This window comes from Theobroma cacao, chromosome 6, assembly GCF_000208745.1.
Source record: "Theobroma cacao cultivar B97-61/B2 chromosome 6, Criollo_cocoa_genome_V2, whole genome shotgun sequence".
Lineage (NCBI taxonomy): Eukaryota > Viridiplantae > Streptophyta > Magnoliopsida > Malvales > Malvaceae > Theobroma > Theobroma cacao.
Genome location: NC_030855.1, coordinates 20,117,655 through 20,145,626, shown reverse-complemented (window position 1 = coordinate 20,145,626; position 27,972 = coordinate 20,117,655). Strand labels below are relative to the sequence as shown.

Below are 27,972 nucleotides of genomic sequence, written 5' to 3'. Positions count from 1 at the left end.
AGTGTGACGAGTGCCTTTGCCCCTATGAATATGATGGAGGGGGGCGGGGGTGGGGGGGAAGGTTTGGAACCATGAGGAATCGCCAGCAAGCTGGGAAAAACGTAATGGAGTGGGGACTAGGAGAAGGAAAGGGGTTGCGTAATTTGCACTGCTATTCTGACCAATTATTAAAGGTGCGACAACTCCACTTGCTCTTGCCTAGCACGTGTTTTTTTTATTTTTATTTTTTGGTTTTAGTTTCCTTCCAAAAAAAAAATTATTATGCTAATTCAGACAAAAATTTCTCAATGAATTTTTGTCTCATTAGTAACATATTTGTTTTAATTTGAACCGTAATACTTCCAAATTAAATATTAAAAGAAAAAATGAATTTCTTAAGTTTGAAGGCAATTAAATGATGGTTTTTTTTTATTAATTTTAACTTAAGGTTATTTAATGGAAAACGAAGCAATTGAAAGTTATGTCAAAACTCCAAATGTGCACGTTACTTTCTGTTGAATTGCAAGCCTCTAACTGTACTGTCTAGATGCAAAGCAACTTTTTGGTGGTCCTTGGGACCTATACAATCTAATAATAATGCCCAATTAGCTTGCTAATGACAAATATGTAACATAATCTCGGAGAGGAAAGGTTTATTTTCTGGTATAGACTAGCTGCTGAAATTTTATATAAGTCCAATATGAAGGAAAAAACAGGAGGAAACTAGATAATTTTGCCCCATATTTCACTACAAAAAACATGTTAATTTTATGACAAAATTAATTCTGTCAACAAAATTCTGTAGAAATATTTTGACAGAATTAATTTTTCATATTTTTTATGATTTTTTAATGAAATTTTTTGACAAAAAAAATTTACAATATATTTATTATACACTAAGATAGCGTTTGGTATGAGGAAAGTAATAATACATTTTCTGTAATGTGCCCAATTAAATTATATTACAGTATTTATTTTGCAACAGATCACTGTAATGTAAAATTGTAATGCAATCACATTATAGCTAAGGGATGCAATGTGATTACAGTCCAAAACCAATACAATCACATTACATTGTACTCTACAATGTTCTTAAAAACACTTTTTACACTTCAACTTTGTTATTTTGTTAAAAATATTTTATAATATTATAATTTATTNAATATAAGAAATTAAAATTTATATAATATAGGTAAAAGAAATTAAAATAAAATATATAATATAAAAAATTATATTAAAAAATAAAAATAAAATACATAAGGTTATAATAAGAAATAAAAATAAAATATATGACATTAAAAATATATGTAAGAGATGATATTATATAAAAATTAATAATAAAAAATATAAATATATTGAGCTTGCATTTTAATAAATAGGAGTAATTTTAAAAATTAACATTGCATTTTCAACAAAATACTTGTAAACCAAACGCTACAATGTTATCTTTTTTTCATTTAATCATTATTTTACTTACATATTAAATACTGTAATGTTATTTTCTCTATAATCGCATTACTTGCAATCACATTATTTATAATTACATTACTTGTAATCATATTACATTATAAAATACTAAACATCACTTAAATATTCTCTATACGAATGAAATGATTGATTAATCATAATCTGCGACAGAACAAACAAAATGAACATCAGTTTTGCAAAGAGATAATAACCCTAGGAAACAGGCCCCGAGTCTGGGCGCTTGTAGTACTGCAATCCTTTTTACTTAATTAAGAATCTAGCTTGGCCTTGTTTGGTCCCTTTCTCCTACAAAATATTTTTCTTGTTTATCAACAAATATTAAAGAAAAAATTACTTTTCATTGGCCAAAAGAAAAAAGAATGAAAATACTTTTCTATCCTAACACATATTTCAAAGAAAAAGAGTTTGTTTGTGAACATAAGGCTATTTAATAAGCATTTTAATAAATAATAATCAATTAAAACAAACCCAAAAAATAATTAATATCTCCAGCTCATAACGCAGCGAATCCACTTACCAAAATTGAATAAGAAACTGAACAAAACGACAGCAAACATTGTGAAGTATAAACCCATAATTATACACAAATTTTTGAACAATATTTAGTGCTAATCATCTTAATAAAGTACTGACAGTACAAATGTGAAAGCATTTGTATTTTCCTTTTCTGTCTTTTTTTTTTTTCTAACTCAGAAAGCCTGAAATACCCAAGGGGGGGAATTTTCAAAGTTGTCCCTTGCACGTTTTGGCGTTGCACGTGGCAACATGGGATTGGTCCAGAGATGCAAGAGAAATGCGCTAAAGAACTTCCCGTTGCCCCAACCAGCACAAATTAGGAACCCAAAGTTGATAATGCTTAGCTGGCAATCAAAAGATGAACGGCCATGATTCACTTACAGCAAATATTGCTGATGTGGAATATATTAGAGTCCACCCCTTGAAGTTTCAATCATTGGGCTCTCTTTCTTTCTCTTATAAAAAAAAGAGAAAGAAAAGCCTTCTTTCTCCACTGTTTCTCTCATTTATAAGTGCTTTTGAGTGGAGAATTTTGTGGACGATAAACAAAAAGCAATCTCTTGGTTTTTGTTCATATAGAGATTTGGTCTCTAGGGCTCTTTCAAAGTAATCAAGTGAAGGGTCTTTGAAGTGTTGTTGTACAGTTCTTTGAAAGAAAGAAAGGGAGGCTTCAAGGAAATGGTTTTCATGTGTGAGATTTTTTTCACTGCAGGAAAGGTGGAAGAAGGAGAGTGGGAGAAAGAGAGATAACAGAAAAAAGAGACATATAATTCACCTAAATAACCATACTACCAGAAGTAGAGAGGGAGATTTGTAAGCAAGAGCCAAAAAAGATTTGAATCATCTGCTTCTCTGCTGGTAATTCTCTTAACACACTCTTTTTATTTTTTTTCTTTTCTTCTTTTTCTTCTCATTCTTTCAATTGTCTGATGTTGGTTGTTTTTGTTCTTGTTATTTCTAGGAGTTTGCTTTGTATAAAAACCTTCTTATTTGATAACTGATCATGTGGGACTGAAAATGAAATTACATAACTTAAATTTGGCAGTCTCTCTGGATTATTAGCTGCATTAAGATTATGATTATTAGCTTGTTTTCCAATATGTTCCTTGGCATATACCATGTGAGTTTCAGCCTCCATATGTTATTTGTCTTTCACCATTTCTTTCTAGAAACGAACACAAAGTTTCAAAACAGAACAGCAAAACTGCCCAATCCTCTGTTTTTAGCTGCGAAAAACAATGGGAATTTATTGGTTTAGTTGTTAATAATGCAAATGCCAGCTAGAGATTAGGTAAGCTGTAATATCTCAAGTCAACGTTATTCTTTCACTTCTTTTTCACCATGTTCACATTGAACAAAAGATAGAACCCAAAGTATGCCAGAAAGGTGACAGAAACCCAATTTAAAGTGTATTTGTTGACGTTATTAACGTTTATAGTATTGGTTTGACAGGGCTACTGGCAATGTCTGCTACAATAATCAGTGATCCAATGGTGGTATCAGCAGCAGCACCGGAAACTCAAGCAACGGCAGCAAAACTTGTTGCACAAAGTGAAGTTGAGTTTGCAAAATGCGATTGCTGTGGGCTAACCGAGGAGTGTACCCCAGCATACATCGAAAGGGTACGCGAACGATATCAAGGTAAATGGATTTGTGGCCTTTGTGCTGAAGCTGTCAAAGATGAGATCATAAGGTCGGAGAGGCTTATTAGTACGGAGGAAGCAATGGCAAGGCACATGAATTTTTGCAAAAAATTTGTCTCCTCCGGACCCCCTCCTGATCCTACCGTTCATTTGATATCTGCTATGAGAAGTATTCTTAGGAGGAGTTTGGATTCTCCAAGAGGTTTAAGATCAACCCCAACTAGTCCTACAAGAAAAGTTGGCGAAATCCGGGGTCCAGGGCTTACCAGGTCTGAAAGTTGTTTCCCTACCCTGTCTGGTTGATACAAGGTATATAAGAGACAATGAAGGGGAATAAAGAGAACCTTGGGGGGAATTCAAGTTGACATGCAGCAATTACAGAGAACAGAGCTTAGGGCTGTTTGGCCCGATAACTATGTTTTCGAATTCCTCCAATTGTATGTATCAATGATTAAAAAAACCGAAGAGCAAAGAATTAAAAAAGGAAAAAGAAAAAGCAATTCATGTTTAAGGTTACATTTAGATGCTTATGTAGTTCTTAATGTCAAATATTTAACTCCTCTGTTATTAGAAATCTAATTCTTCTTTCAGATAATTGCACTTCTCTTTTCCACCCTTCGAATCTACTTGTTCATATCAAAACAAGAAGAAAACTTTTACCAAAGTTATAAGTGTTATACTGCTTCTTTTAAGAAGGAAATTCAACCAGTTTAGACAAGTTTTTACCAACTAATGTCAAAGTGGTTTGAGTTTGACATTGAATTTGAACATTCGTTATACCAAATGGATACATAGTTTAATTGGAAAACCTGTACCAGTTGTGGGACTTTTCATTTTGGAAATGTGTTTTTTTTTTTCTGGTGCTCCCCTGATTTTTGGGTATTGAACACAAAAAATTTGTTGGGAATAAAGAATTTACAGAACCTTAATTCTAAGATTCTATTAGCAAGAAGACAGAGAAAGAATTTGGTATTTGGTTTGGGATTTGCATGATTGGGTAGAAGAATATGGTTCCAAAGTTGAGTTGTACAAAAATCCAAGAGTAACATGGAATTATTTAATACTTGAAACCTACCATGGATTCCCTTTGTGTGATTCTATATCTGTTGAGATGCCATTAATGACATTTTCTGATGAGATACTCCAGATCCAAATCAAGGAATTGCATACCACTCTGAAATGAGCTGTTTAAAACCAATCTACAGCCAAACATGAAAAATTAGTTAAGCTGTCACTTTGTGTTTGTGCCTGATTTGCATGAATTTGGTCAATCTCCACAAGATTTCCGGTTTTCTTCCCACGCTGTTAAGGACATTGCAACCACATTATCAAGTCTAGAATCTCAAATCTTGAATTGAATGACAATTCCTGAAGTTTTTGCATGAATGGAATGGGGATAATTATCTCTTATTTGGTCACTGGAAGTACCAGATTTTGGACTGGATGGTGACTCAACTCTTCTTACGGAAGCTGATATGCCTGCCTAAAATTCATTAGCAAACAATGTGCTGTACAGAGTTGAACTGATAACGTCAGTTAAAGGAAAAGTTGAAAAAGCCTGCAAGAAACATGGGAAAGTTTTGTCTTCTATGAAACCTCCTGCTGATAACATGAGTAAAAGCCTTGGGTAAAGATTAAAGATATTTTACTGTTACATCAGTGACAACTAAGATGGTAACGCTAAAATCAGTTGTGGACAGCTCTGCTGCTCTGTTAAACCCTTGACAGACTGAAGTTTCTGGAAATGGATTCAGTGCATGGTTGTCAAGTGAAACAATTTAACAAGTGGGTCTATGCTTCTGATGGGGTCCATCAAGGACAGATCATCTGACTCAGGTTTGGACCCCACCAATCTTCTTAACTCTGTGCCCTTCATTATTATTATTGCCAAAATCTGGAATATTGTTGAAGGGCAAAACCTGTTTAGTTCGGTCTAAAACAATACAGATCAGGATCAAATTATTGCTTTGTTTTGCTGATAAAACAAAATCATAATAAAATGGTTGCAGAGGAGATTTGGTAGCAGAACGATGCCATACATTTTTGTCCAAACTGTTCACTCTCCCAAAGAACAAAGTGAGGTTCTAGCAAGGTTTGATATAGATTCTGTTGTCTTTGCCACACCTTTTTGTTTCTCATATCACATAAATTACCCTAAAAAAATATTAAATCAATCCAATCAGAGTAAAGTTATGCATATGCTTTGTTGGGGGGGCATGTAGACCACTGATTGTGATCCATTATAAGGTCTTGGCCACCTCCATCCAATAATTGATAATTGTACATTTTATGAGGTGATGATCATAAAGTTAAGTAGTTTCCCTCCAATTAAGTTAAAATTCTTCTTAATTAATTAATTTTTAATTTGACGAAGAGGAGGTTACTTATATATTACAAGACCCCAAATTTCCAACCCCACAAGTATGGAGAATGGATATTTCTAATGAGGCACCAGCCAGGCTGAGAGATACTATAATAACAAAAAAAAATCAAGTGTCAATATCTCTAAATTGGCGGGTGGTTAGTTTCCTGATATGAACGCCATCTAAAGCCTCCGTGAATAAGCTGCTATAATATTCCAATAATTTAAACAGCTTGGGTTCCTGCCTTCCCCTAAATGGTCATTCATCTAAATCTTCAAATATTTTTATCTTTTTTTTTAATTACTCCTAAAAATTATTACTATGTGGATAAGAAGGAAACATGATTTTGTTCTTTTTGTCTTCTTCCACCATTAATTTTCCAACCATATGATTTATCTTCTATTTCAATGATTAAAACCCAAGTTGGGTATTGACTTTAAACAGAAAAAAAAAAAAATATTGGTAATCCTTATATTATGAAGTCTACCTTATGCCTGCCTACAATTTACATTCTTGTTGCAATCCTTCTTTTCAACTCCAGCTAAATTTTTTCTAATTGTGTGTGCAAAGTCAAGATGGCAATGAGTGGAATCAGGACAGATTGTTTGCTCAATTCAAACCTATCCCAACTAGGTAAAAGGGTAGGTCTAAACTAGATAAGATTATTTTATCATAGATTTTTTATTAATAAAAAATAGATGAAAAATATGGGTCTTTCTTCTATTTATTGGGTGTGTTTTTTGGATAAAAAACTTAAGCTCGTGACAGCTAACTATGCCTAACAGTATTAAGTAAAAGCTGCAAATCTTTTTTCCCTTCAAATTTTCATCAAACAAGCAAAACGAACAAATCTATTTGAGGAAAAAAAATGAACAATTTAATAATTCCCTAAAAGAAGCCTAATTATACAAGTATAAGCACATGAAAGAATATGGTCTTGTTTTTACTCTGAACAACTACTCTTTTATCCACCCGCCAAGCACCAACTGATTTACTTATCAAAGTAAATATTATCCTATTACACCATGATTTGTCTCTTATTACCAAAAATATAAAAAAAGTAGGCAGAGATAATGGAATTATGTAAATGAGTATATTTGTCCACATTGGCTGTTAGTAGCTTAATCCTTTGAGGTAGGTGATTGCATTTTTCATTTTACTTTTATGTTTCCATCTTTAGTGTGAATCTAAACAAACAAACTTATGGCACAAGGACACCCAATTTGTAATCATGTAAGGTCTCTACAATTGATAATCCTACCGTGTTTGATTTAGATTGAGGTTGACATTGAATAATTCCAAGATCTTTCATTGTTTTTCTTGTTATTTTGGACCAAAATAATTCCAAAGAATGGAACTGATAAAGAGTAACTGTTAGAAAAACGTTCTTAGCAATGCGAATGCACACGTAATGGATCAGTAAGATTAAGGAAAATTGATAGTCAACAAGTGCAGAACATGCAATACGAGGAGCAAATTCAATACTGTTCTTGATAATAAGAATTATTATAGAAGTGTACAGCTGACACAGTAGACCTGCAGATTCAGAAAACAAGATTGTTGTTAACCTTCATTGAATTCTTCATCGCAAGGCACAAGAACATCATCATCATGCCTTTTGTAGATTGCGGGCTTCTTTTTGTTCTTTTTATTCTATATGTTATTATTCATGCTTTTAGGCGACAATTATGAGAAGCAAAGCCCAGTATAGAGCATCAAAGATGGAGGGCCAGTCAACGATCCAAACCAACAAGGCTAAGAATTCTGATCTTGCAGGAGATGCAACTGTGGTTCCTAAGTCCTGACCTTGCGTGCGAGAAAATGAAAAATAAGAAAAGTAAAAAGAAAAACAAGACTAATACCATGTGAAAAATGGTTAATATATGCTTAACCATGTGGCATTCCTAGCCGAAATTGATTCCTTGTGCCAGAGGTAATTCGTTCCCATAATTTATTGTGCTGCCAAAGATATCAAACAAATAGCTCATTGAGAACTTTACACTGAACCCAACTGAGTAGCAATGAAAAGGATGTCAGAAAGAGGTATTGGAATTCACAATCAAGTTTACCAGGTTGAGCGGCGCATATACTGTTTCCATGAGTCACTTCCAGCTTCACGGCCTCCTCCTGTAGCCTTTTCACCACCAAACGCACCACCTATTTCAGCCCCATTTGTTGGTATGTTCACATTAACAATACCACAGTCACTTCCTAGAGGCCTACACATGTAATTTGGTGAGAAGCATGATTTTATAATGCCATAGAAATATCATTGATCAAAAGTTACATGCAGGTGAAGAAGATATTTTGATTATTGTAATAGATGTCAATAAACAACCAACACAAGAGCTTTTATATATAAGCAGGAGCTGAATTAATTTAGATTAACAAGACAAACGAGACTCACCCAATCCACTTGAAGATGACTTCAGGTTTACGTGTGAAGATAGAACTGCTTAGTCCTTGAGGAACAGAGTTGTTTATTTCAATTGCTTCGTTCAAAGTCTGCACAAGTAGTTGAGGTTTTCAGAGAGGAGCTCCTCACATAACATTAAAACATGACAGAATTTGTACAGGGTTATTCCTGTGAGCAGGCGTAGCCACCATCTACCCAACTCACATGAGGAGAAGTTTTTTGTGACGAAGGGGCTACCTTAAATTTCATGACATAAAGAACTGGAGCAAACAACTCTTCTTTAACAACATCAGCATTTGGAGATATCTCAACAATTGTGGGCTGCACAAAGTTCCCTTCAGACTCTATCAGACCACCACCAGTAAGGATCTTTCCTCCCTGGAAAACATCACATGATAGAATAAGCTCAAGAACCAAAGCCAAAATACGGAACAATTGAGATTCTGACCAAATCAACTTCCAGGTGACATCAAAACCATTCATAAAGTCAACACATAAAGCTTCATGCTGCAACCTAAAGAGTTTCAAGACTACCTCCTAACAATGTTGAAAGTCAATAATTTAATGAGAGTTTATAAGGAACAGCTGAAAGGTAAAGATATTCATTCATGTACAAAAATAAATTATAAGTATAGGTTCTCAGCTTTAAAACTATGACCTGCCCTTTCTGAACATGTCATGGTAGTCCATCACACCCGTAAATGTGGTGTTGGAAGCATAAAGTCGTATTTTATTTTACTAACACGCAAAATTTATTTTACAGAAGATAAGAGAAACTTAGACATGGGTTGAATGAGTAGCAAGAGTGAAAAAAATAAAACAAAGAACATACCTGTGATTTGATTATCTCTATTCCTTTCTCAAAGTTCTTCCTTGAAGAAGAAGTATGCAGTGGCCCAAGCAAGGTACCCCTTTGTAATGGGTCCCCTATTTTAACTTGTTTGTACACATCAAGTAGCTGGTCAAGTACCCTCTGATATATACTTTCATGAAGAAGCTTCAATACAAGCCAACAAGAAAAGTCAGCGGAAAAAGTATTGGCAGCTGACAATATAAATCAAGATTCAGAAGAAAAATCACATAATTAAAAAATACCAGTCTACGGCATGTGGTACAGCGCTGACCAGCAGTACCAACAGCAGCAAATAATACAGAACGAACAGCTAACTGTACGTCGGCATCATCCATCACAATTATTGCATTGTTTCCACTCAGTTCAAGCAAACATTTACCAAATCTCGCATTTACTGTTTGTTGCACCTTCAAACCCACCTGCGGTTAGAATGTGCCATATAAATTAAAATCTTGGTATATTAAGTAAAATTCCTGTTAATACTAGCCAAAATAATAAAATGAAATTCTTGTTAATTCTGGAAAAAAAAAGAGAGAGTAAAAATCTTGTTTATTGATATGCATCAATGAAACTATCAAATTTGAAATCTTTCTTCAATGATTAGTAAACAGGTGTTTTTCTTTTCTTACACCCCCCTAGTCTCTGTTTAAATTCAACAAGAACATAAAATGTCCTATCCTGAAATTATTTCCAGAATATACAGATGAAGACAGAACAGGCCTGCCATTCCAAATACAATAAGTAATAAAATAATTTCATTAAAGAGGCACAAGATTAAAATACCGTCGAACTCCCAGTGAATGAGACCAGAGGGATGCGTCTATCTTTTGCTATTGCTTCCCCAATTTCAGCACCACCACAAAATGAAGTGAAAATTGCACCTGGCAAGTTATTCTTTTCCAAAACTCCAGCCACTAGCTTTGTCATTGCAATGGTGACCAAAGGAGTGGTTGGAGCACCTTTCCTACAATTCATGACAGTTTTCAAGCACCAAGATTGTAAGTCAACTGGTGAAAAAGAACCTAAATTTTGTTTAAAGCAATTTATGCTAACAAAAGAAGATGCAACTTATTAAGCAGAAATCTTTTTAAGAAAAGCAAATTATGCATTTGGATTGTACTTCTTAAACTGTAAGCAGCTCTTACCATGAGATTAAGCTAATGCAGCAATACAAGATGTTGAAAAATAAAAGAGTTTTGTGATCTTACAGAAGTGCATTTATCTCATTATAGCAGTTCAGTGTTGAACCAATTTACAGTTCAAGGAAAGCAATGAAGTACATGCTAATGGTCCTTAATGAGAAATAAAACAGCAGAATTCACATAATATGATGTTGAAGCTCCATAGCAGGGAACTGAGGATATAAAAGTTAAAAACCATATATATAAAAATAAATACCAAAACTAATTTCAATAATAAAATAATAGCCAAGGATTTTCCATCAAGAAAAATGCATAGTAGTAAATATACTTAATTCTGTGTATTAATATAACTAGAATTTACAATTAATTATTAGGCATAATGGACCCAATAAAAATATATATCAACTGAATGGTGTAAATATTCCCCAAAAAGTGGAATCTTAGAAAACAATGACATCAAGCCTTACCAAACAATGCAGTTGCCACACACCAGTGCGATGCAGGCGTTCCATCCTACACAATGCGAAAATTACAGCTAGTTCAGTTATAATTTGATTCCAAGCTCTACCATGGAAACATTTTTTTTTCCCCTGACAAAATGAACACCAATTGTCTTAAACATTGATCCATAGATAAAGAATCCAATTGAATGAAAACCCAGAAGCAACAATACTAAGCAAGAAAAGAAAATAAAATTCAGAGTTATTCTAAAATCAGTTGTCTTACAAAAGTTTAAGCCTCTCAGCACCAAAATGGATAAGTTTATAAACAAAAGTAATGGAGCTCACCAAGAACAGCACATGGGAAGTTAAATGCCGTAATTACACCTACTATTCCAAGAGGATTCCACATCTGTTCTCAGAATAAATGAACAAAATGTAAACCTTAGTACTAGGCTTCATCTATGAGTCCAAGTTCAAAAGTTTAAACATGTAGCTCACCTCCAACATCATGTGATTTGGACCTGTTAACAACAGAACAATCATTTTAGGATGCTGTCTAGAGCATCATACATATGTACATACATATTACACTGTACTAACTAGAACCATATCATCTTATGTTAAATTATATTAAATATAAAATCCAAAATGTTGACAGTTTGTAGTAATAAGGAAATGCCAACAACAGTACATATGCAAATTTCATTATTCCAGAAAAACTTTTGCAGTTTCATTCATCAGGAGCTCCTAAAACAGAATTCAAGCCATTCACAAAATCAACCACAAGAGGATGCATAAAGTAATGATGATTAATGACTATATGGGCTTACGTTCTGAAGGTATCACTGATCCATTCAATTGTCGGCTTAATCCCACAGCAAAGTCACACATGTCAATGATTTCCTGCAAAATTTGCATATTTGCAATTATAAAGAGAAAGATACTGCATAGTTACTATTATTGTTATGCCTTATGATATCTTTGGAGAATGAGCCAGCAAAACAACAGAATTGATCCAGTCAATAAAGAACTTATCATATCGTGATAGCTAATGTGGGGCACAATGAGAATAACCTAGAGAAAACATAAGGGCATACCGACAATATTCAGCCCATTATCGTGTACCATTCATACACCTTAGTAAAATTAGGTCATTGCTGCCACCAAAAGAATCCTTGCAAAAACTTCCTGACCTCCATGAATAATGCAAATGACAAAGAGAAAAAGAGTACTTGCTGTAAAAGAGAAAATGTCTTAAAGTAAATAACTCTGTTACATGATTTGGTGAATGTAAAACTATGAACCTTGAGAACCTTAAGTTTAGTGGCAAGGTCTTGTTGCTGCATTATTTTGACTAGTAATAAATAAATTCTATTTAACACACTAATTGGGTATATTTTCCCCGGAAATAGAATTTGACAGATGCCCATAACCAAGTACCTCTTGATTCATGCGAAGCTTCAACAAAATATTTAAACTAACTCAACTAAATAATAAATGGCTAGAGAATTCAAAACAGTAAACAAGTTGTTCAATATCGGCCATCTTATAACGTATTATGCAAATAACCAATGTTAACAACAGTTGCAAACATTGCATAACATACTTGAACTTCCCCAATTCCTTCAGGAAGAATTTTTCCCATCTCAAGTGAGACAAGGCGGCCAAGTTGCTGTAGTTTAGTTCTTAATGAATCACCTATTTGTCGAACTATGTCACCTCTCTTTGGGGCAGGAACCTGAAACAATTTATGAAATATAAAACCCATTAATAAATATAAATTTTCCAGTTTAGATTATGACATCTATTTATCTTACTTGCATCCAAATCTTTGCTGCTTCATTGCAAGCTTGCATCCCATCCTCATAATCTTGGATGGAAGCCTCCCTAACTTCGGCAATTATCTGCATCAACATGAAAAATAATACTATGTTTAGAAGGGAGAAAAAAGTAATAACTTCCAAATACATGCATGGTTTCATACTCTGTAACTAACAATTGTGCTCATAAAACACTATAATCAGAAAATGCAGAAGCAAAAATAAGAGAAAACTTGTAACATATAACCAAATGAAAAATCCTTAATTGCCGAAAAGTGATGCTATTTAGAGGCAAGAAGAGAATGACAGAGAGAGACAGATTTATTATCAAAGAAATTGAAAAATGAAGCATACTGCCACTCCTTAGACGCACCAGGAACACAAGGCCTTAGCTTTGGGTTGAGTGCTTTGTGTAATTCAAAGGTGGATCAAAGAAAGAAGAATACTGTAAGATTCATTATTTTGTTTTTTAATAAAGGGACTGTTCCATCAATCATGATAACTGTCACCACAATCAGTAATAAAATCACGTAACATGAAAAACACATTCATAGACACAGAATAAGAACCTGATTATTAGCAGGATTCACAGTAGAAACCACAGGGCCACTTCCTTTCCAAGTGCCATTCACAAAACATCCCAAATTGCTAGTGCTTAACCCGATCTCACTCAAGAACTCATACTGTTTCCTTGCAAAACCCATCCCTGCAATTACACAGACACACACGCCTTACTTTAGCATCCAACTAAAATATAGCCCAAAAAACTCCAGAAACAAAGTGCAAAGTCAAAGACTTTCAGACTTTTTAGCTAATACCCTTTTCATAATTCATAATGAATTTGGTCTTTTTTACCTCTGCTTTCTCAGAGTTCTTCTTGGCTACCAAACAGAAGAGAGAGAGAAAGAAACAAAAGCTAAAATCTTGGACTTTAGACGAAAGAGCAGGAAGCGATCCTTTTCTTTTTGCAGTGGAGGAGAAGTGTTGATGTGGAGTCAAGAGAGATAGAGAGAGACGGGTGCCTTAAGTAAAGGAGTGAAGGACAGCGACAAAAACCCAATGTTGGCTTATAATTCGAAGGGATAGGTGAATAGTGCCGTGGAGTATGGGGGAATTATGGGATTAGATTGAATCACTGATTTTTTGACATTTTTGTAGTCTTCTTGCTGGATCAAGTAACGTCGTCCTTTTTTATGAGGTGGCTCCCATCTGACATTACCTTTGGCTTCTATTTTTACCATTTTAAAAGATATTTTAGTACTAAATCATAGGGCTCCTATCATGGCATGGCAGTATATTTAATTTCTTTTCTGGTGACCCTTTTTGTTTTGTAAGAACCCATACCCATTTGTTGCTCTTTTTCGGTTTCTTGCTCTTTGTTCTTTGAACATAGACACGAGCGCAGGTGACTACATTATATAGAAAGGTTACCTTTTTTTTAAAAAAAAATATTTAAATATTCAACTATTTGGATTACCCATAAAAGATATAACTATTCATTAAATTATTACTCCTTTTATCTTTTTTTGTCTTTGTATTTTTTATTTTCATGAAAATTAAAATTTAAAATTTTTATAATATAAATGTTTAATATTTTTTAATAAGAAAATAATAAAAAATAAATTCATAATACATAAGAATTAAGAGGATTAGTTGTCTAAAAAAAGTTCATTTAAGGACATTCGAAAAAAAAAAACAAAAGAGACGAATAAGAGTATTTATTTTGTGTTACTAATACCTGTATTTAGTAATTTAAGATAGCATTAATATATGCTGCTTTATCTATTTTTAATTACAACTAACCAATTAAAAAATGTTGAAAAAAAAAAAACACTTGTGATGAAAGGTTTAATATGTCGAGGGAAAGAAAAGGTTTAATCTTGCATTGAAGTCTAATATTAACAATTTTTGTTTATTTATTTTGGATTAGGAATCCAAAACAATGAACAAAAACGCACGTGTACGGTGAACCTATTGTCGGCTTCAGCTCCGTTTAAGCCCAGAAAATAAAAATCTCCAAAACATTTGAGAAATTGCCCACCAACTTCCTTCTTCTTTTCCTGACTTGCGCTCCCTTTTTCATCAACGAACTTCCTTCTTCAAGAAACCCCCTCACCCAAAAAGCCATTAGATTTCCTTCTCTCTTCAAATCTTCAATCCCCAATCTTCGCCTTCGTGTTTTTCTTCTCTCGAAATTTCATAATTACTCCTGCTTTGGTCATCGGTAAGTTGTCGATTTCCATATTCGATTTCTCTTCTCAATTCGAAGGCTGGGGTTTCCTTGCTTCTTAGCTGAAAACCCTAGTCTAATTCTACTTTCTAGGAATTTTTGAAAAGCTTAATGTTTTAGTTTAGATAAAGAGGTTATCAATGAGGAATACTTGTATTTATTCCTGTAAAAATCCCAAATTTCATGGGATTTTCAATGGATTATCTGCTGTTGTTCTATTTTCCTTATTCTACACGCGGGTAGATTTCTTAAGAAACCCTCATATTGGCCAGTCATCTCTGCTTGTTAACCATAATTTGACTCAAAGAACTGGTTTTGCTGATGGGTTTGATCATGTTAGTGTAATTCATCGAAAAATTAGTGAACTTGATGCTAATTCATCAAATTTAGCTGTTAGGAATGGTCAAGAGAATGAGTTGAATGTAAACTTGAGCAACCCTGCTTTGTGTACTGGATTGTTTGATCATAAGGGTTTTGCTAATCAATGTGAGTTCTTGAAAGCGAATCCACATTGTTCTTCAGATGGATTCTTTGATTACATTAAGTTTTTCTATTGTGGTTGTGGAGATTTTAAGATAGTGGGATATGTGATATTGGGTTTTTGGCTTGCCGCTTTGTTTTATCTATTGGGCAACACAGCAGCGGATTACTTTTGCTGTTCATTGGAGAAGCTTTCACATCTGCTTAGGTTGCCTCCGACTGTTGCTGGGGTTGCGCTCCTTCCTTTGGGGAATGGGGCACCGGATGTGTTTGCAAGTATAGCTGCTTTCTTGGGGACGGACACAGGTGAAGTGGGTCTTAATAGTGTATTGGGTGGTGCAGTTTTTGTTACTTGTGTTGTTGTAGGGACTGTCTCCCTTTGTGTAGCAGAGAAGGGGGTTCAGATTGATAAAAGATGCTTCATTAGGGATATCTGTTTCTTTCTTTTTACGCTCATGTCACTTATGATGATATTGGTTATTGGTAAGGTGAGTGTTTGGGGTGCCATTGTATTTGTCTTGATATATGTGATTTATGCATTTTCTGTGGCTGCAAATGAGATTCTGAGGAAACATGCACGAAGGTTGAAATTGGATGTTGTTACACCATTGCTTCCTGTCCGAGGAAGTCTGTTTTCACAAGGAAGTGAAGAGGATGTTTTTGTATATAGTTCTCTGCTTGATGTGGACACTGAAGATGATCCACCCCAACTCCCTAGTTCCCTGCCACAGTGGATGTGGGCTTCAAATGTTGCTATATATTCAAACCACTTCATGAAGGTCAGCTCATTCGAGGAAGAGAGGCCTCCATGGGGTTGGACTGAAGAGGGCATGGAAACTAATGACTCATCATTCTCATGTTCTAAATTATTTTCACTATTGGAGTTGCCACTGAGAGTTCCAAGGCGGCTAACGATTCCTCTAGTCGAGCAGGAATCATGGTCGAAACCATATGCTGTAGCTAGTGCTTCATTGGCTCCTGTTCTTTTGGCATTTCTGTGGAATAGGCAAGGTGATGTGGGCTCCCTGGGCCGAGTGGTGGCATGGTTTATTGGTGTTGCAGTTGGTTGCACTCTTGGTATTCTTGCATATCAGCATACTATATCTGATCATCCACCTCGGAGGTTTTTAATTCCTTGGGTATTAGGGGGATTTTTTATGAGCATTGTATGGTTTTATATGATTGCTAATGAGCTTGTTGCCCTGTTGGTAGCATTTGGTGTGATTTTTGGAATTAATCCATCCATTCTTGGAGTAACTATTCTGGCTTGGGGCAATTCAATGGGTGATTTGGTTTCGAATGTTGCACTAGCAATGAATGGTGGTGATGGTGTACAGATTGCCTTGTCCGGTTGCTATGCAGGTCCCATGTTCAACACACTTGTTGGTTTGGGTATCTCAATGCTGCTTGGAGCTTGGTCAAAGAGTCCTTCCTCATACGTGGTTCCACAGGATAGCAGCTTGTTTTATACCATGGGGTTTCTCATGTCAGGATTAATTTGGGCACTTATAGTTTTGCCTCGGAACGACATGCGGCCTAGCAAGATATTAGGAGTGGGTCTTATAATGCTCTATTTGATATTTCTTTCTTTCAGGGTGAGCAGTGCTATGGGGCTTATATCACTGGGCGGTTTAAGTTGATTTTTGTTTTGGTTGTAATTAGATGGACCACTAATCTCAACATGTTAGAAAAGAGGAGTCAGATTGATTAGCTTATCAGTTTCCAACGACCATCAACCATAAGGTTTGTGTGGCAGAGAAAGCCATTGTTGTATCTCTGGACATAATGTAAGCCTGCATAGGCAAAAGATGATAACTCGCTGAATTCCTCTTGGGCTCCCAAGTATTTGTCAAATCACCTCATCTGTAAATTCTAGCACCATTCATTTATTTGGAACCTGTCTCGTTCTTTTGGTAGATCATTTGGTATCCCTTTATCTTGGACTCGATTGTCCTTGTGCATCTCGTTCTTATATACAGTGTTCTTTTTTTTCTTTTTTATAATTTTTGCATGAGGCTATAGCTAATTATTCATAAATTTCTTTGTTGCACAATACTCGTGCTTTGTCTCCTTATCTGATCGAAACATGTTCTCACTAGTCACTAATTTTTCCCCTGTGCTAAAGTGTTGCAGAAATAAGTTGATGTCTCAATAGTAAGCTGTCTGACAGCTTGTTTGATTTGAAAGAAAAGGGATTCAAATTTGACAGCCTATTCAACTTGGCTGAATTCAGTTTGACAACATAAAAGCTTTTATAATCTTCGTTTTGTCGGTTATACAACACCATACCCTTTCTGATTTTAAGGCAATGGAGCATTCACCCGTAATGTTGGGCACGGTTGTTTGTCTGAGCCTGCTGGTTTCGCTTTGTTTTCTTGATTTCTAACAGGCCCTTTGACACGTCAGTTAACAATTTTAACGTCTTATGATGCTATTTGTCCTTTGCCAACTTGGAGGAAACCATGCTCACGTTCGTTGTCCTTCCAAGGTTTTGACTCTCTGTTCTTTCCTGTTGCATTTTTACCCTCTCCCTTGCTAAACATTTTTCTTATGGGAAAACAAAACACAGCTGGAAATGAAAAGATAAAATAAAAATGTGGAATTGAGATGATTTTCAGCTGAAAGCTTATAGTACTTGAAAGAGGAAACCAAAAAAAGGAAAAGAAATTCCAGTTTATGCATTCATTATTCATAAACAAGGGGAAGGGCTGTTTTGTACGAACATCATAAACCTAAAACTAAAGAGTAGTAGTAACAGTAGCACCATTCATTTTCCTCGATCCTACGTGACAGACAGTCACGTGTCCTCTGCACTCTCTTCAGCATCTCAGCAAACCCCAGAAGCCAACGTTTCAGCATTTCTGACTCCAAAACTCCAAACTCAGCGCTCCACTTAACTACACTTTTATACACTAAACAAACACTCTTCTGTTTTATCTTCTGTTTGAATGGTTACTTCCACTTGACTTTCACGCACCCAACAACATTAATGTTAATTATATAAAGCAGAAACTCTCTTCAATGGTTCAGAAGGAAAACTATCGTTGTCATTGCTACCGCATTCCTTTGCAAGAGTGACTTCAGGTGATTTCTTGATGGATGGTTCGAGTGAGGCTTCACCCGGAGCGACAGCAGTGAGCCCAAGGTCTCCACCAGGAAGCCTGGATTTGTATGGGAAGCGGACACAGATGTTTAAGGTTCAGGCTTTGGAGAGAGAGATTGGTTTGCTTCAGGTTCGTTCATTTTCTTCGATTTTCCTTCCAGTTGCTTTTAAAAGAAGTTGAGTTGCATTTCAGTGTATAACATGTTCTGTCTCTTTTGACTGCTTGTATTTGGTTGGTTAACTACTTAATTTGAAGAGTTTTTGGTCAAAAAGTAGAAGGGTCTTCTTGGGTAGATTTTCTCAATGTTGCACCATTTTTCTTTTGAAAATGTGGATTTTTTTTTAATACTATTTGCGAAATTCAATGACAGTACTTAATGATGATTGATGGCTTAAATTTTATTTAAGCAATGAAAGGAATTCCACTGTGTGCTTCTGCTTTCGTAAATTCCTTAGTTCTGCTCTGGATATGCATGAAGATTAGGATGATTCTGGAAATACTGGTTCAAGAATGAACATAACATCCCGAGGAGTAATATGACCTCTAAGAGAGAGAGAGAGAGAGAGAGAGAGAGAGAGGAGGAAAGAAATAATTAGTTAAAAGAAAGAAAAGGGGAAATACTCATGCAGTTCCTTAAGTAAAATGGAAATCAATTCGTAGCCCCTTCAGAAAATTTTTCCGGTGAATTGAACATTCAGTGATTTATTTAGAACAAGTGAGTCCACTGCTCAAACAAGTAGCTAGTCTTGATTTAATTGGTTTTATCTCTATCAGCACCTTCTTTATATAAATATCTTGGACGGGAGTTGTGTCAAGAATTGGTGGGAGTTTGTATCTCAATTTGCATTTGTGCAAGGCTTGCTGTGAAAGACAAATTAACCAAATCTTGTATATCCATTTATATTGTAATGTTCCATATGTTTCATTCATTCTTGCAAATATACACAAATTTGCAATAAGATTGCTTCAAGAGAAATTGAGAGTTATAGATATTGATGGCATGTATTTTGCATATTTCAAACAGCATCCAATGAGACTCTTTCCATTTTCTTCCATGAAGAATTTAAGTTGCTAATAGTAGTAGGATATAATGGGGTTATATTCCTTGTTCCATTTTCTTTGGAGCATAGAAGACAGAAACAGGGCTGTTTAACTCTCCTATCAGTGTTATGACTTCTAAGTTTGGACATAGCATGATTTTTTCTAAGGACTTTGTCTTCTGAAAATGAAAGATTTATGAAGGCTATTCTTTTGATAGAAGGATTGTTGTGGGATACCTTTATAAAATAGAAGCAAATTTATTTACAAAGAGATAAATTACCTGACTAGCTACTTATTTGAAATTTCATGCAATCAGGAAGAATTAAAATCAGTTGAAGGCCTTCAACCTGCTTCTAGATACTGCAAAGAGTATGTCCAAATTCCTTATTGCTTTACATATTACTATATAATTAATCAGATTATACAGTATGCTTAATTTTCAGTCCATTCTTAAGCATGCATATGTACTCTACAGTTTTAGGATCACATTTGACTGTGAACTAACTACCAATTGACAGGGTTGATGACTTTGTTGGGGCTAAACATGATCCTTTAGTAACTAAGTACATGCCTTGAATCTCTCTTCATTTCTTTTTTTTTCTTTTGTTCTTTTTCTTCAACTCTACTCATACTGACTAAAACTGCATCATCCTTTTCTTTTACCAGAACTCAGAATATCCACAAAGCAAATCACTGCTGGAAGAACTTGTGGTACTCTTTTCTTACTCCTACTCTAGATTCTAAAGTACTCCTCTTTTATGTTTTACTTTGACTATGGTAACATTTGCTTCTGTAAGTGGTAGAAAAAAAGAGTAATTCAAAGGATGTGCACTATAAATTGTTTATGATATGGAGAACTAATGTAAGAGTAGTATAAATAAAATGAATGGACTCTCAGTGTCATATTGATATACTGTGTTTAAGTGATTTGAAGATTGGATTGGAGCTATAGTTCCACTTGACATATATTATACAGAGGCTTTCTCATAGTGACATTGAATGGATGCTTATCTTGTAGTGTTCAAGGCAACCATCTAAAGCTATATGTACTAATCTTGAACAGGGAAAGGAGTTGTATCTTCTCTTCAGTCTGCTTCTGTTTTAGTTGCGCGTTTCACTTAAAGATGCCAAGCTTTTCCACTTGCTGTATGTCATGTAAGTCTGAAAGCCTTCAGTGTAGCTGCTTGGAGAATACTACTTGTCTGAAATGTTACAAATGCGAGGGACCTTCATGCCCTGCTTGCGCTTGCTGCTGTTATGGACCATTTTTCCATAAATTTAAAAAGGTGAATTTTTGCTGTGGTTGTAGAAAAGCCTGTTATAGCTCTTGTTGTCAATAACCATGACACATCTTTATTTTTACTGCAACCATTTTGTTATCTCATTATAATTTACTGTGCAGTTAGCGCCATCCAAGCTAAGTTTTATAAGGAAATTTTCTTACAAAACTTTGATCAAATACCTTGACAAAGACAAAAATAACCCTTTTATGTATATTTAGTGGTTTACTTCTCAATTGCAGATTTGTTTTCACCTCTAGTCTTTTAATGGGATACAGGAGCATTTGATAACTTGATAAACTTCATGCAAGCTTACATTGACCTATTAAGGATTGGTATAGGTGAAAAATGTCAACTTTGAGCTCTCTATTGGAAGTGGACTTGTATTGATTACATTTAGCAATGGTATAGGCCTAATTATACTGTCTGATAAATAATTGAAGTCTGATCTTGGTCATTTTATAAAGGTGCATGCAATGAAACTGCATTGGCAGGGGGTTTGCTTGCAGGAATCCATGTTACCTGAGAATATTACTTTTACTCTTTTCTCTGATTCTGCATTTTGATCATTTAGGCATTCTACAGAAAGGTAATCAACAAAAGTTTATGTATCTCTCTCTCCCTTGTTATGTAAGTACAAAAGATGACAAGCAACATAACAAGGGCGGCAATTTTATGGTCTGGGACTGAGAAAATGGGCTATTGATAGTCTTAATAGATAAACAATCTTATTCAGTCTTCAATAATAGCATGAAGGTAAGTAGAGGTGCAAGATGAGGGACATAAATCCCCCATGACATACCAGCCTTGGTCTTGAATCCACTTTTTGTTCTTGTTTAAGTTCGATTTGAATCTTGATGGACAAAAAGACTGCAATTTGTCTTGTTGGTTAATGAGCTTTGTATTTATTGTTTAAAATTCTGTCTCACAAGAAACCAAGGAACATAAGATTTCTACACCCCTGAGAAATGCATCCCATTGAATCCCACAGCAAAAATCGTTGGTTACATCTGAATCTGATCTAAACTTCACAGACAAATGGTAGTTCAACAACTCATTCATCCTTCAAAAAGTTTAAACACCCAAAATTGTCAGTATCTACTCTCTTCTCTTGAATGAATTTAACAGTTTTGGACCCACTGAGCATTGATCACTGCTCATAAAAACAGAAAAAGATTGAATTTTGAATTATCTCCCTACTTGGTTTATGGAAGCCCATATTTCATCATGCGCATGGGCATGGCAGTGTAATGTCGTTCCTTTGAAAGGTATCGGTGGTGGCAAGTGTTGCTTTGGTCCCACAAAGGCAGAAACAGCATCAAGCTTCCAACTGCAGAACTGCATAAAGCAAGCATGGTGATGAACTAATGTACATCGTGTACGCATATGGCTCCTTAGCTTTTATCTCTTTGAGCTTATACTTTATAAACTACTGCACTGTCAGAAATTAATAAACATCAGCTTGCGTTTGATAGTTGGAAGGATAGTGTATGCTCTTGAGTTTCGACTGAGCAGCCACAATAAAATAATTCCCACCATTATTCTATCATTGTTTTAGATATTTACCAACCATTTTGGGAAGAGAAAAATGATTGGCGGAAACTATAACTTCTTTATTAGTAATTTAAGGTACTACTGCTACTTAGCCAGTTGGCTTTGTTAAGAAAAAACCTAGAAACAAATGGAAATAAGATAAAGCAAGTAATACAGTAAGAAATCTGAGTGGTATCACTGTCTTTAAAGATAATTTTTGTCCCTTCAAAGTATAAAACTCGAGGCAAAATAAAAAGACTGTAACGGTTATCTTCTAGGATTCAACAGACTTTTCTTTATAGTTTGCATAAATTACTAAGGGATAATAGGAACAACAGAAAGATTTTTTAGACAAAAAGAAGAACCCAACAGGGAAGGAAAGAAAGCAGAGAAAATATGTAGAAAACAGAGAGGAGGAGATGAAAGGCTTGGTGTGTGTTGTGACTGAGGTAGGGAGGCTGTATATATAGGCAAGGAATGAAGTGAACGGGGGTTAAGAAAAACCTGGTCAGTATGTATACTCAGTCAGGTAGACATCGCAACAAATCAAGTTAAACTCAGTCAGCATGGTAGAGTTTGAGTTTGATTTAATTAATGGTATCATTGTTCTTAAGAATAATTTTGGCTTCTTTAGAGTACAAACTAAGTGCAAAAAGATTGTAGTCCTTATAGTTTGCACAAACTACTAAGAGATAACATGAACAGTAGAAAGATTTTTTAGAGAAAAAGAAGAATCTAGCAAGGTAGGAAAGAAAGTAGAGAAAATATGCAAAAAATAGAAAGGAGGAGATAAGAGGCTTAGTGTGCGTTGTGATTGAGGTAGGGAGGCTGTATTTATAGGCAAGGAATGAAGTGAACGTTGCACCAAATCTGGAGAATGAGGTGAACGTTGCACCAAATTAGGGGGTTGAGAAAAACCTGGTCAGCATGTATATTCAGTCAGGTAGACATTGCAGCAAATTAGGAAAATCTTAGTCATCATGATAGAGTTTGAGTTTGATTCAATCAATGGTATCACTATCTTTAAGGATAATTTTTGCCCTTTCAAAATACAAAACTCAGTGTAAAAGAATTGTAGTTGTTATTCTCCAAGATTCAACGGACCCTTCTTTATAATTTACACAAACTACTAAAGGATAGTAGGAATAGCAGAAAAATTTTTTAGAGAAAAAGAAGAACCCAACGGGAAAGGAAAGAATACAAAGAAAATATGTAGAAAACAAAAAGGAGGAGATAAGAGGCTTAATGTGTGTTGTGACTGAGGTAGGGAGGCAATATTTATAGGTAGGGAATAAAGTGAACGTTGCACCAAATCAGGAGAATGAGGTGAACGTTGCACCAAATCAGAGGGTTGGGAAAAACCTGGTCAACACATGTACTCAGTCAAGTAAACGTTGCAACAAATCAAGAAAAACTCAATCAGCATGGTAGAGTTTGAATATGATTCAATCAAAAGTTGAGAAAGCTTTTAAAAAATATTAAAGCCATGGTACAAAAATTCACTTGGGCCTAGCCCATGTATATACTCGTTAACAGGGGGAATCTGAATTTTTTCAAGGCTTAGCCCGATCTTGTATACGAACGAGTCCACTTATTTTTTCTTCTTTGCAATAAGCCCATAATGTGTTTGTTTATTTAAAGCACTCACACCTTTATATACCCTAGCAATGTGGGATGTCTGAACCTTATAAAATATACTATTTTCTAATAATTTTTCACATATTTCATAAGGTTTCATAGGAAGTTTTAAGTGAGGATGATCCACTGGATTGATTGGGTCAAATTTCATTTGAGTGTAATGCATCATGACTGGTGTTTTTTAAGCTATGAACCACCCTTAGAGAGAATGCAACATAAATCATAGAATTTTGGTAAAGTTTATAACTTATGAACCAAAATTCTTTAAGTGAAATATAGTTTTCATCGATCACATTACACCCCCCCAATTTCTTCTGTTTAACACGATTTTGTGCGAATAGGCCATGCGCTTGCCTGGTTATTCATAAGTGTTTTAGAGAATTTACCACAGTTTTCATAGGAGCAGTCCCACTCCACACTTGTATAGGTTGATTCCATCAAGTGTATACTACAGTTTAATACACTACCTATAAAGGATATGGAATTCATTAAGAGTTTAACTCAACCTCTCTTGCATTATAGTTTTGCACTATTCACATACCATATGAAGGACAATAATTTTAATAGTGCATCAATTTATCAATAGATAACTTTTTATTACCCATATAAACCTAATTCATAGGATCTCCAATCATATAGATTGGGTTACCTAACTTTGTTGATTTCCTCCATTGGTTTTAGTCTCATTCCCATCGATATAACATTAATTAATTTTTTTCCTAGGGGTTTAGTTAGAGGATAGACCAAATTCAAATATGACTTCACATAATTAATGGATATAATTCCATTTCTATGCAGCTGCTTTACTTCATCATGTCGCAAACGAATGTGTCTATTCTTACTATTTGAAAGTTTTATTCTTTGCAATGGCTATTGCCACTTGATAATCACAATGCACAGACACAGAAGGTATTAGTTTCATTCCCAACGGAATATCTGCTAAAAGGTTTCTTAAACACTCAACCTCATTGCCAACCAACTCTAAAGCTACAAATTCAGACTTCATTATAGATTTAGCAATTGTTTATTTGGCTGATTTTCAAGTTACAACACTCCCACCAAAGGTGAATACATAACCACTTGTGGATTTTATCTCATCTGAATCTAAGATCTAATTAGCATCACTGTATTCTTCTAATATAACAAGAAATCTATTATATAAAGTACCATAGTTTATGGTACCTTTCAAATATTTTATCACTCTGCTCAAGGCAATCCAATGATCTTGATTGGGACTTTGTGTATATCTACTCAGTTTACACATAGCATAAGCTATATCAGGTAGAGTATAATTCATCAAATGCATTAAACTCTTAATAATCTGTGCATACTTAGATTGAACTACACTATCACCTCTATTTTTCTTTAATTGGATATTACTATTATAACGAGTATTCACAGGTGTGACATCAAAATGTCCATACTTTTTAAGTAGCCTTTCAACATAATGCTTTTATGTTAGCATTAAGCCACTATCACATTTTATGATTTTAATACCCAAAATAACATTAACTTCTCCCAGATCTTTCATATCAAATTTAGAAGCCAAGAAATATTTTGTTTTATTGACCACGTTAATGCATGTACAAAAAATTAGTATATCATCAAGATATAAGCTAATAATCACGCATTCACTATCAACAATTTTTGTGTATACACATTTATCAACTTCAATAGTAGAAAATCCATTACTAACAAGAACTTGATCAAATTTTTCATGCCATTGTTTTAGTGATTGTTTCAAACCATATAAAGATTTAGTCAATTTATAAACTTTGTTTTCTTGACCATGAAAAACACATCCCTCGAGTTGTGTCATATAAATTTCTTCTTCTAAATCACCATTTAAAAAAGTAATTTTAATATCCATTTGATGAACAACAAGTTTATAAATTGAAGCTAAGGTAAATAAAACACAAATAGATGAAATTCTTGTTACTGGAGCAAAAGTATCAAAATAGTCAATATTTTATTTTTGAGTAAAACGTTTTGCAACTAATCTAACTTTATATTTATCAATAGAACCATTAGGTTTAAATTTTCTTTTAAAATCCCATTTGCAACCAATTGGTTTGGCTCCAGATGGTAAATCAACTAATTCTAAAGCTTGATTTTGTAAAATTGAATCAATCTCATTTTGTATAGCTTTTTTCCAAAATAGATTTTCTTTAGAAAAAATTGCTTCAGCATAAGTTAAAAGATCATTATCTATAAGATAAGTATAAAAATCATTACCAAAAGAAATTTCTTTCCTTGGTCTTTTAGTCCTTTTTAAATTATCATTTTATATTTCAAAATCATTTTTACTAAAAGGTGCATAAGAAATTGTATAAGTTCTCAATGAAAAAATATGCTAAAAAAATTCAGCACTTTTTTGTTTCAACAATTGTATTATAATCAAGAACATCACTTTTTAATGCAAGAAATCTATATGCAGCACTATGTTCACCATAACCAATAAACATGCAATCAAATGTCTTAGAGCCAATTTTTCTCTTCTTAAAGTCAGGAAGCATTACCTTAACAAGACACCTCCATACTTTCAAATGTTTTAAGTTAAGAGAATAGCCTTTCCATAATTCATAAGGTGTCCTACTAGTTTTCTTATAAGGAATTCTATTTTGAATATGATATGCAAATAATAAAGCTTCATCCCATAAATTTTCATATGCATTAGAACCAACAAACATAGAGTTTATTATTTCTTTTAATGTTTTGCCTAAGTAAATAAATTTTATTAAATCTAGAATAATCATCAATAAGTGTAATATAGTATTACTTACCGCCTCTAATCATAGTTTGTTTTAGACCTCTTAAGTCAGAATGAATTAAACTTAATAATTCAAATTCTTTATTTACTGAAATACAAGTTTTTTTAGTTGATTTCATTTCAGTACATATTTTACACTTATTAAAGAATCCATTTTTAATACTATAAATTAAACCTAATGATTGCATTTTCTTAATTTAGGGAATGCTAACATGTCCTAATCTACAATGCCATATATTAATAGAGTCGATCATATACGCAGAAAAAATAGCATTTTCATTCAGAACATTTCAAGTACAAAGAGTCTTTTATTGCAATGACCCTTACCCATAAACACATTATTTTTTGTCATTACGAACTAGTCAGATTCGAATGACACTTTCACCGCAACCTTATCCAATAAGGCTACAAAAACTAGGTTTGCCCTTATATTGGGAACATGAAAAACATCATTCAGAGTTAAGGTCTTGCTAGATGTGAGCTTGAAAAAGACTTTCCCTTTACCAAAAACTTGAGCAATTCGAGAATCACTAAGGTATATTATCTTTTCTCCTTCCTCTACTAGAGTACAAAAGGTAAAGGCATTTTTGTTTGTACAAATATGCTTGGTAGCACTTGAGTCTAACACCCATTCCTTCACATTGGCCACCATATTTGCTTGCGAAATGATTGTAGCAAGTGCATCATCGGATTCATATGCTTTGACCAACTTGACTCTTGGATTAGGACGTTTGTTATTTTCCTTTGCTTTTTTCCTACATTGTGCGGCATAATGCCCTGGTTTTCCACAAACAAAATAACTACCCTTCTTTTTAAAAGTGGGATGAGAGACTTTGGGTTTATAATCAAGTTTATGAATGTACCTTTATTGACACTAGGTTCTGCCTTGTATCAGATTAGCTTTAGTTGCAATTTCCTTAGCTCTGGAGGCTTTTATCTCCCTTCGGGTTGTGTTTTCAATGATGATGTGCACAATCAAATCTGCAAGTTACAACTGTTTTTTCTTATGTTTCAGCTTTTGCTTGTAGCCATTCCAGGATTTTAGCAGCTTCTTAATTAGCAACCCAACAACGAACTCTTATTGCAAGTTTATTTTTTCAGCCTTCAAATCATCCACCAACTTGTGGTATTCATTGATTTGACGCTTGATGTCTTTGTCATCTGTCATCTTCCAGCAGTAGAAATTGTCAAAATCAAACTTCTGTTTCCTAACATCTTCAGCAGTGTATTTGA

The 27,972-nt window shown here is 34.3% G+C and overlaps 4 protein-coding genes across 4 annotated transcripts; 3 read left to right on the top strand and 1 right to left on the bottom strand.

Moving 5' to 3' along the window:
- LOC18596242 lies at nucleotides 2,416-4,221 on the top strand. Its single transcript, XM_018122559.1, has 2 exons — nucleotides 2,416-2,841; nucleotides 3,436-4,221. Exon 2 carries the CDS (start codon nucleotides 3,447-3,449, stop codon nucleotides 3,927-3,929), a length of 483 nt encoding a protein of 160 aa, XP_017978048.1. The 5' UTR covers nucleotides 2,416-2,841; nucleotides 3,436-3,446; the 3' UTR covers nucleotides 3,930-4,221.
- Nucleotides 7,415-13,770, bottom strand: LOC18596241 (aldehyde dehydrogenase family 7 member B4). Its single transcript, XM_018123771.1, has 15 exons — nucleotides 13,519-13,770; nucleotides 13,233-13,369; nucleotides 12,661-12,747; nucleotides 12,450-12,581; nucleotides 11,674-11,746; nucleotides 11,342-11,364; nucleotides 11,189-11,252; nucleotides 10,868-10,913; nucleotides 10,042-10,222; nucleotides 9,501-9,677; nucleotides 9,238-9,402; nucleotides 8,643-8,783; nucleotides 8,397-8,494; nucleotides 8,059-8,208; nucleotides 7,415-7,948 (listed from the first exon to the last, which is right to left on the bottom strand). Exons 2-15 carry the CDS (start codon nucleotides 13,365-13,367, stop codon nucleotides 7,894-7,896), a joined length of 1,527 nt encoding a protein of 508 aa, XP_017979260.1. The 5' UTR covers nucleotides 13,368-13,369; nucleotides 13,519-13,770; the 3' UTR covers nucleotides 7,415-7,893.
- Nucleotides 14,662-17,334, top strand: LOC108662619 (cation/calcium exchanger 4). Its single transcript, XM_018123917.1, has one exon. It carries the CDS (start codon nucleotides 15,034-15,036, stop codon nucleotides 17,011-17,013), a length of 1,980 nt encoding a protein of 659 aa, XP_017979406.1. The 5' UTR covers nucleotides 14,662-15,033; the 3' UTR covers nucleotides 17,014-17,334.
- Nucleotides 17,996-21,034, top strand: LOC18596240 (guanine nucleotide-binding protein subunit gamma 3). Its single transcript, XM_018122984.1, has 5 exons — nucleotides 17,996-18,606; nucleotides 19,835-19,887; nucleotides 20,037-20,081; nucleotides 20,185-20,229; nucleotides 20,582-21,034. The coding sequence occupies exons 1-5, from the start codon at nucleotides 18,469-18,471 to the stop codon at nucleotides 20,856-20,858; spliced, it is 558 nt and encodes a 185-aa protein (XP_017978473.1). The 5' UTR covers nucleotides 17,996-18,468; the 3' UTR covers nucleotides 20,859-21,034.

What these genes read in the sequence shown, in the direction of transcription:
- LOC18596242 (XM_018122559.1), top strand. Translation starts at nt 3,447, where the DNA reads ATGTCTGCTACAATAATCAGTGATCCAATGGTGGTATCAGCAGCAGCA.
- LOC18596241 (XM_018123771.1), bottom strand. Translation starts at nt 13,367, where the DNA reads ATGGGTTTTGCAAGGAAACAGTATGAGTTCTTGAGTGAGATCGGGTTA. An exon ending in ATCAGTGATACCTTCAGAAC is followed by an intron (nt 11,365 to 11,673) that starts GTAAGCCCATAT and finishes TGTTGTTAACAG; the next exon opens with GTCCAAATCACATGATGTTG. An exon ending in GTACCACATGCCGTAGACTG is followed by an intron (nt 9,403 to 9,500) that starts GTATTTTTTAAT and finishes CTTGTATTGAAG; the next exon opens with CTTCTTCATGAAAGTATATA.
- LOC108662619 (XM_018123917.1), top strand. Translation starts at nt 15,034, where the DNA reads ATGAGGAATACTTGTATTTATTCCTGTAAAAATCCCAAATTTCATGGG.
- LOC18596240 (XM_018122984.1), top strand. Translation starts at nt 18,469, where the DNA reads ATGGATGGTTCGAGTGAGGCTTCACCCGGAGCGACAGCAGTGAGCCCA. An exon ending in CATGATCCTTTAGTAACTAA is followed by an intron (nt 20,082 to 20,184) that starts GTACATGCCTTG and finishes TTCTTTTACCAG; the next exon opens with AACTCAGAATATCCACAAAG. An exon ending in CACTGCTGGAAGAACTTGTG is followed by an intron (nt 20,230 to 20,581) that starts GTACTCTTTTCT and finishes AATCTTGAACAG; the next exon opens with GGAAAGGAGTTGTATCTTCT.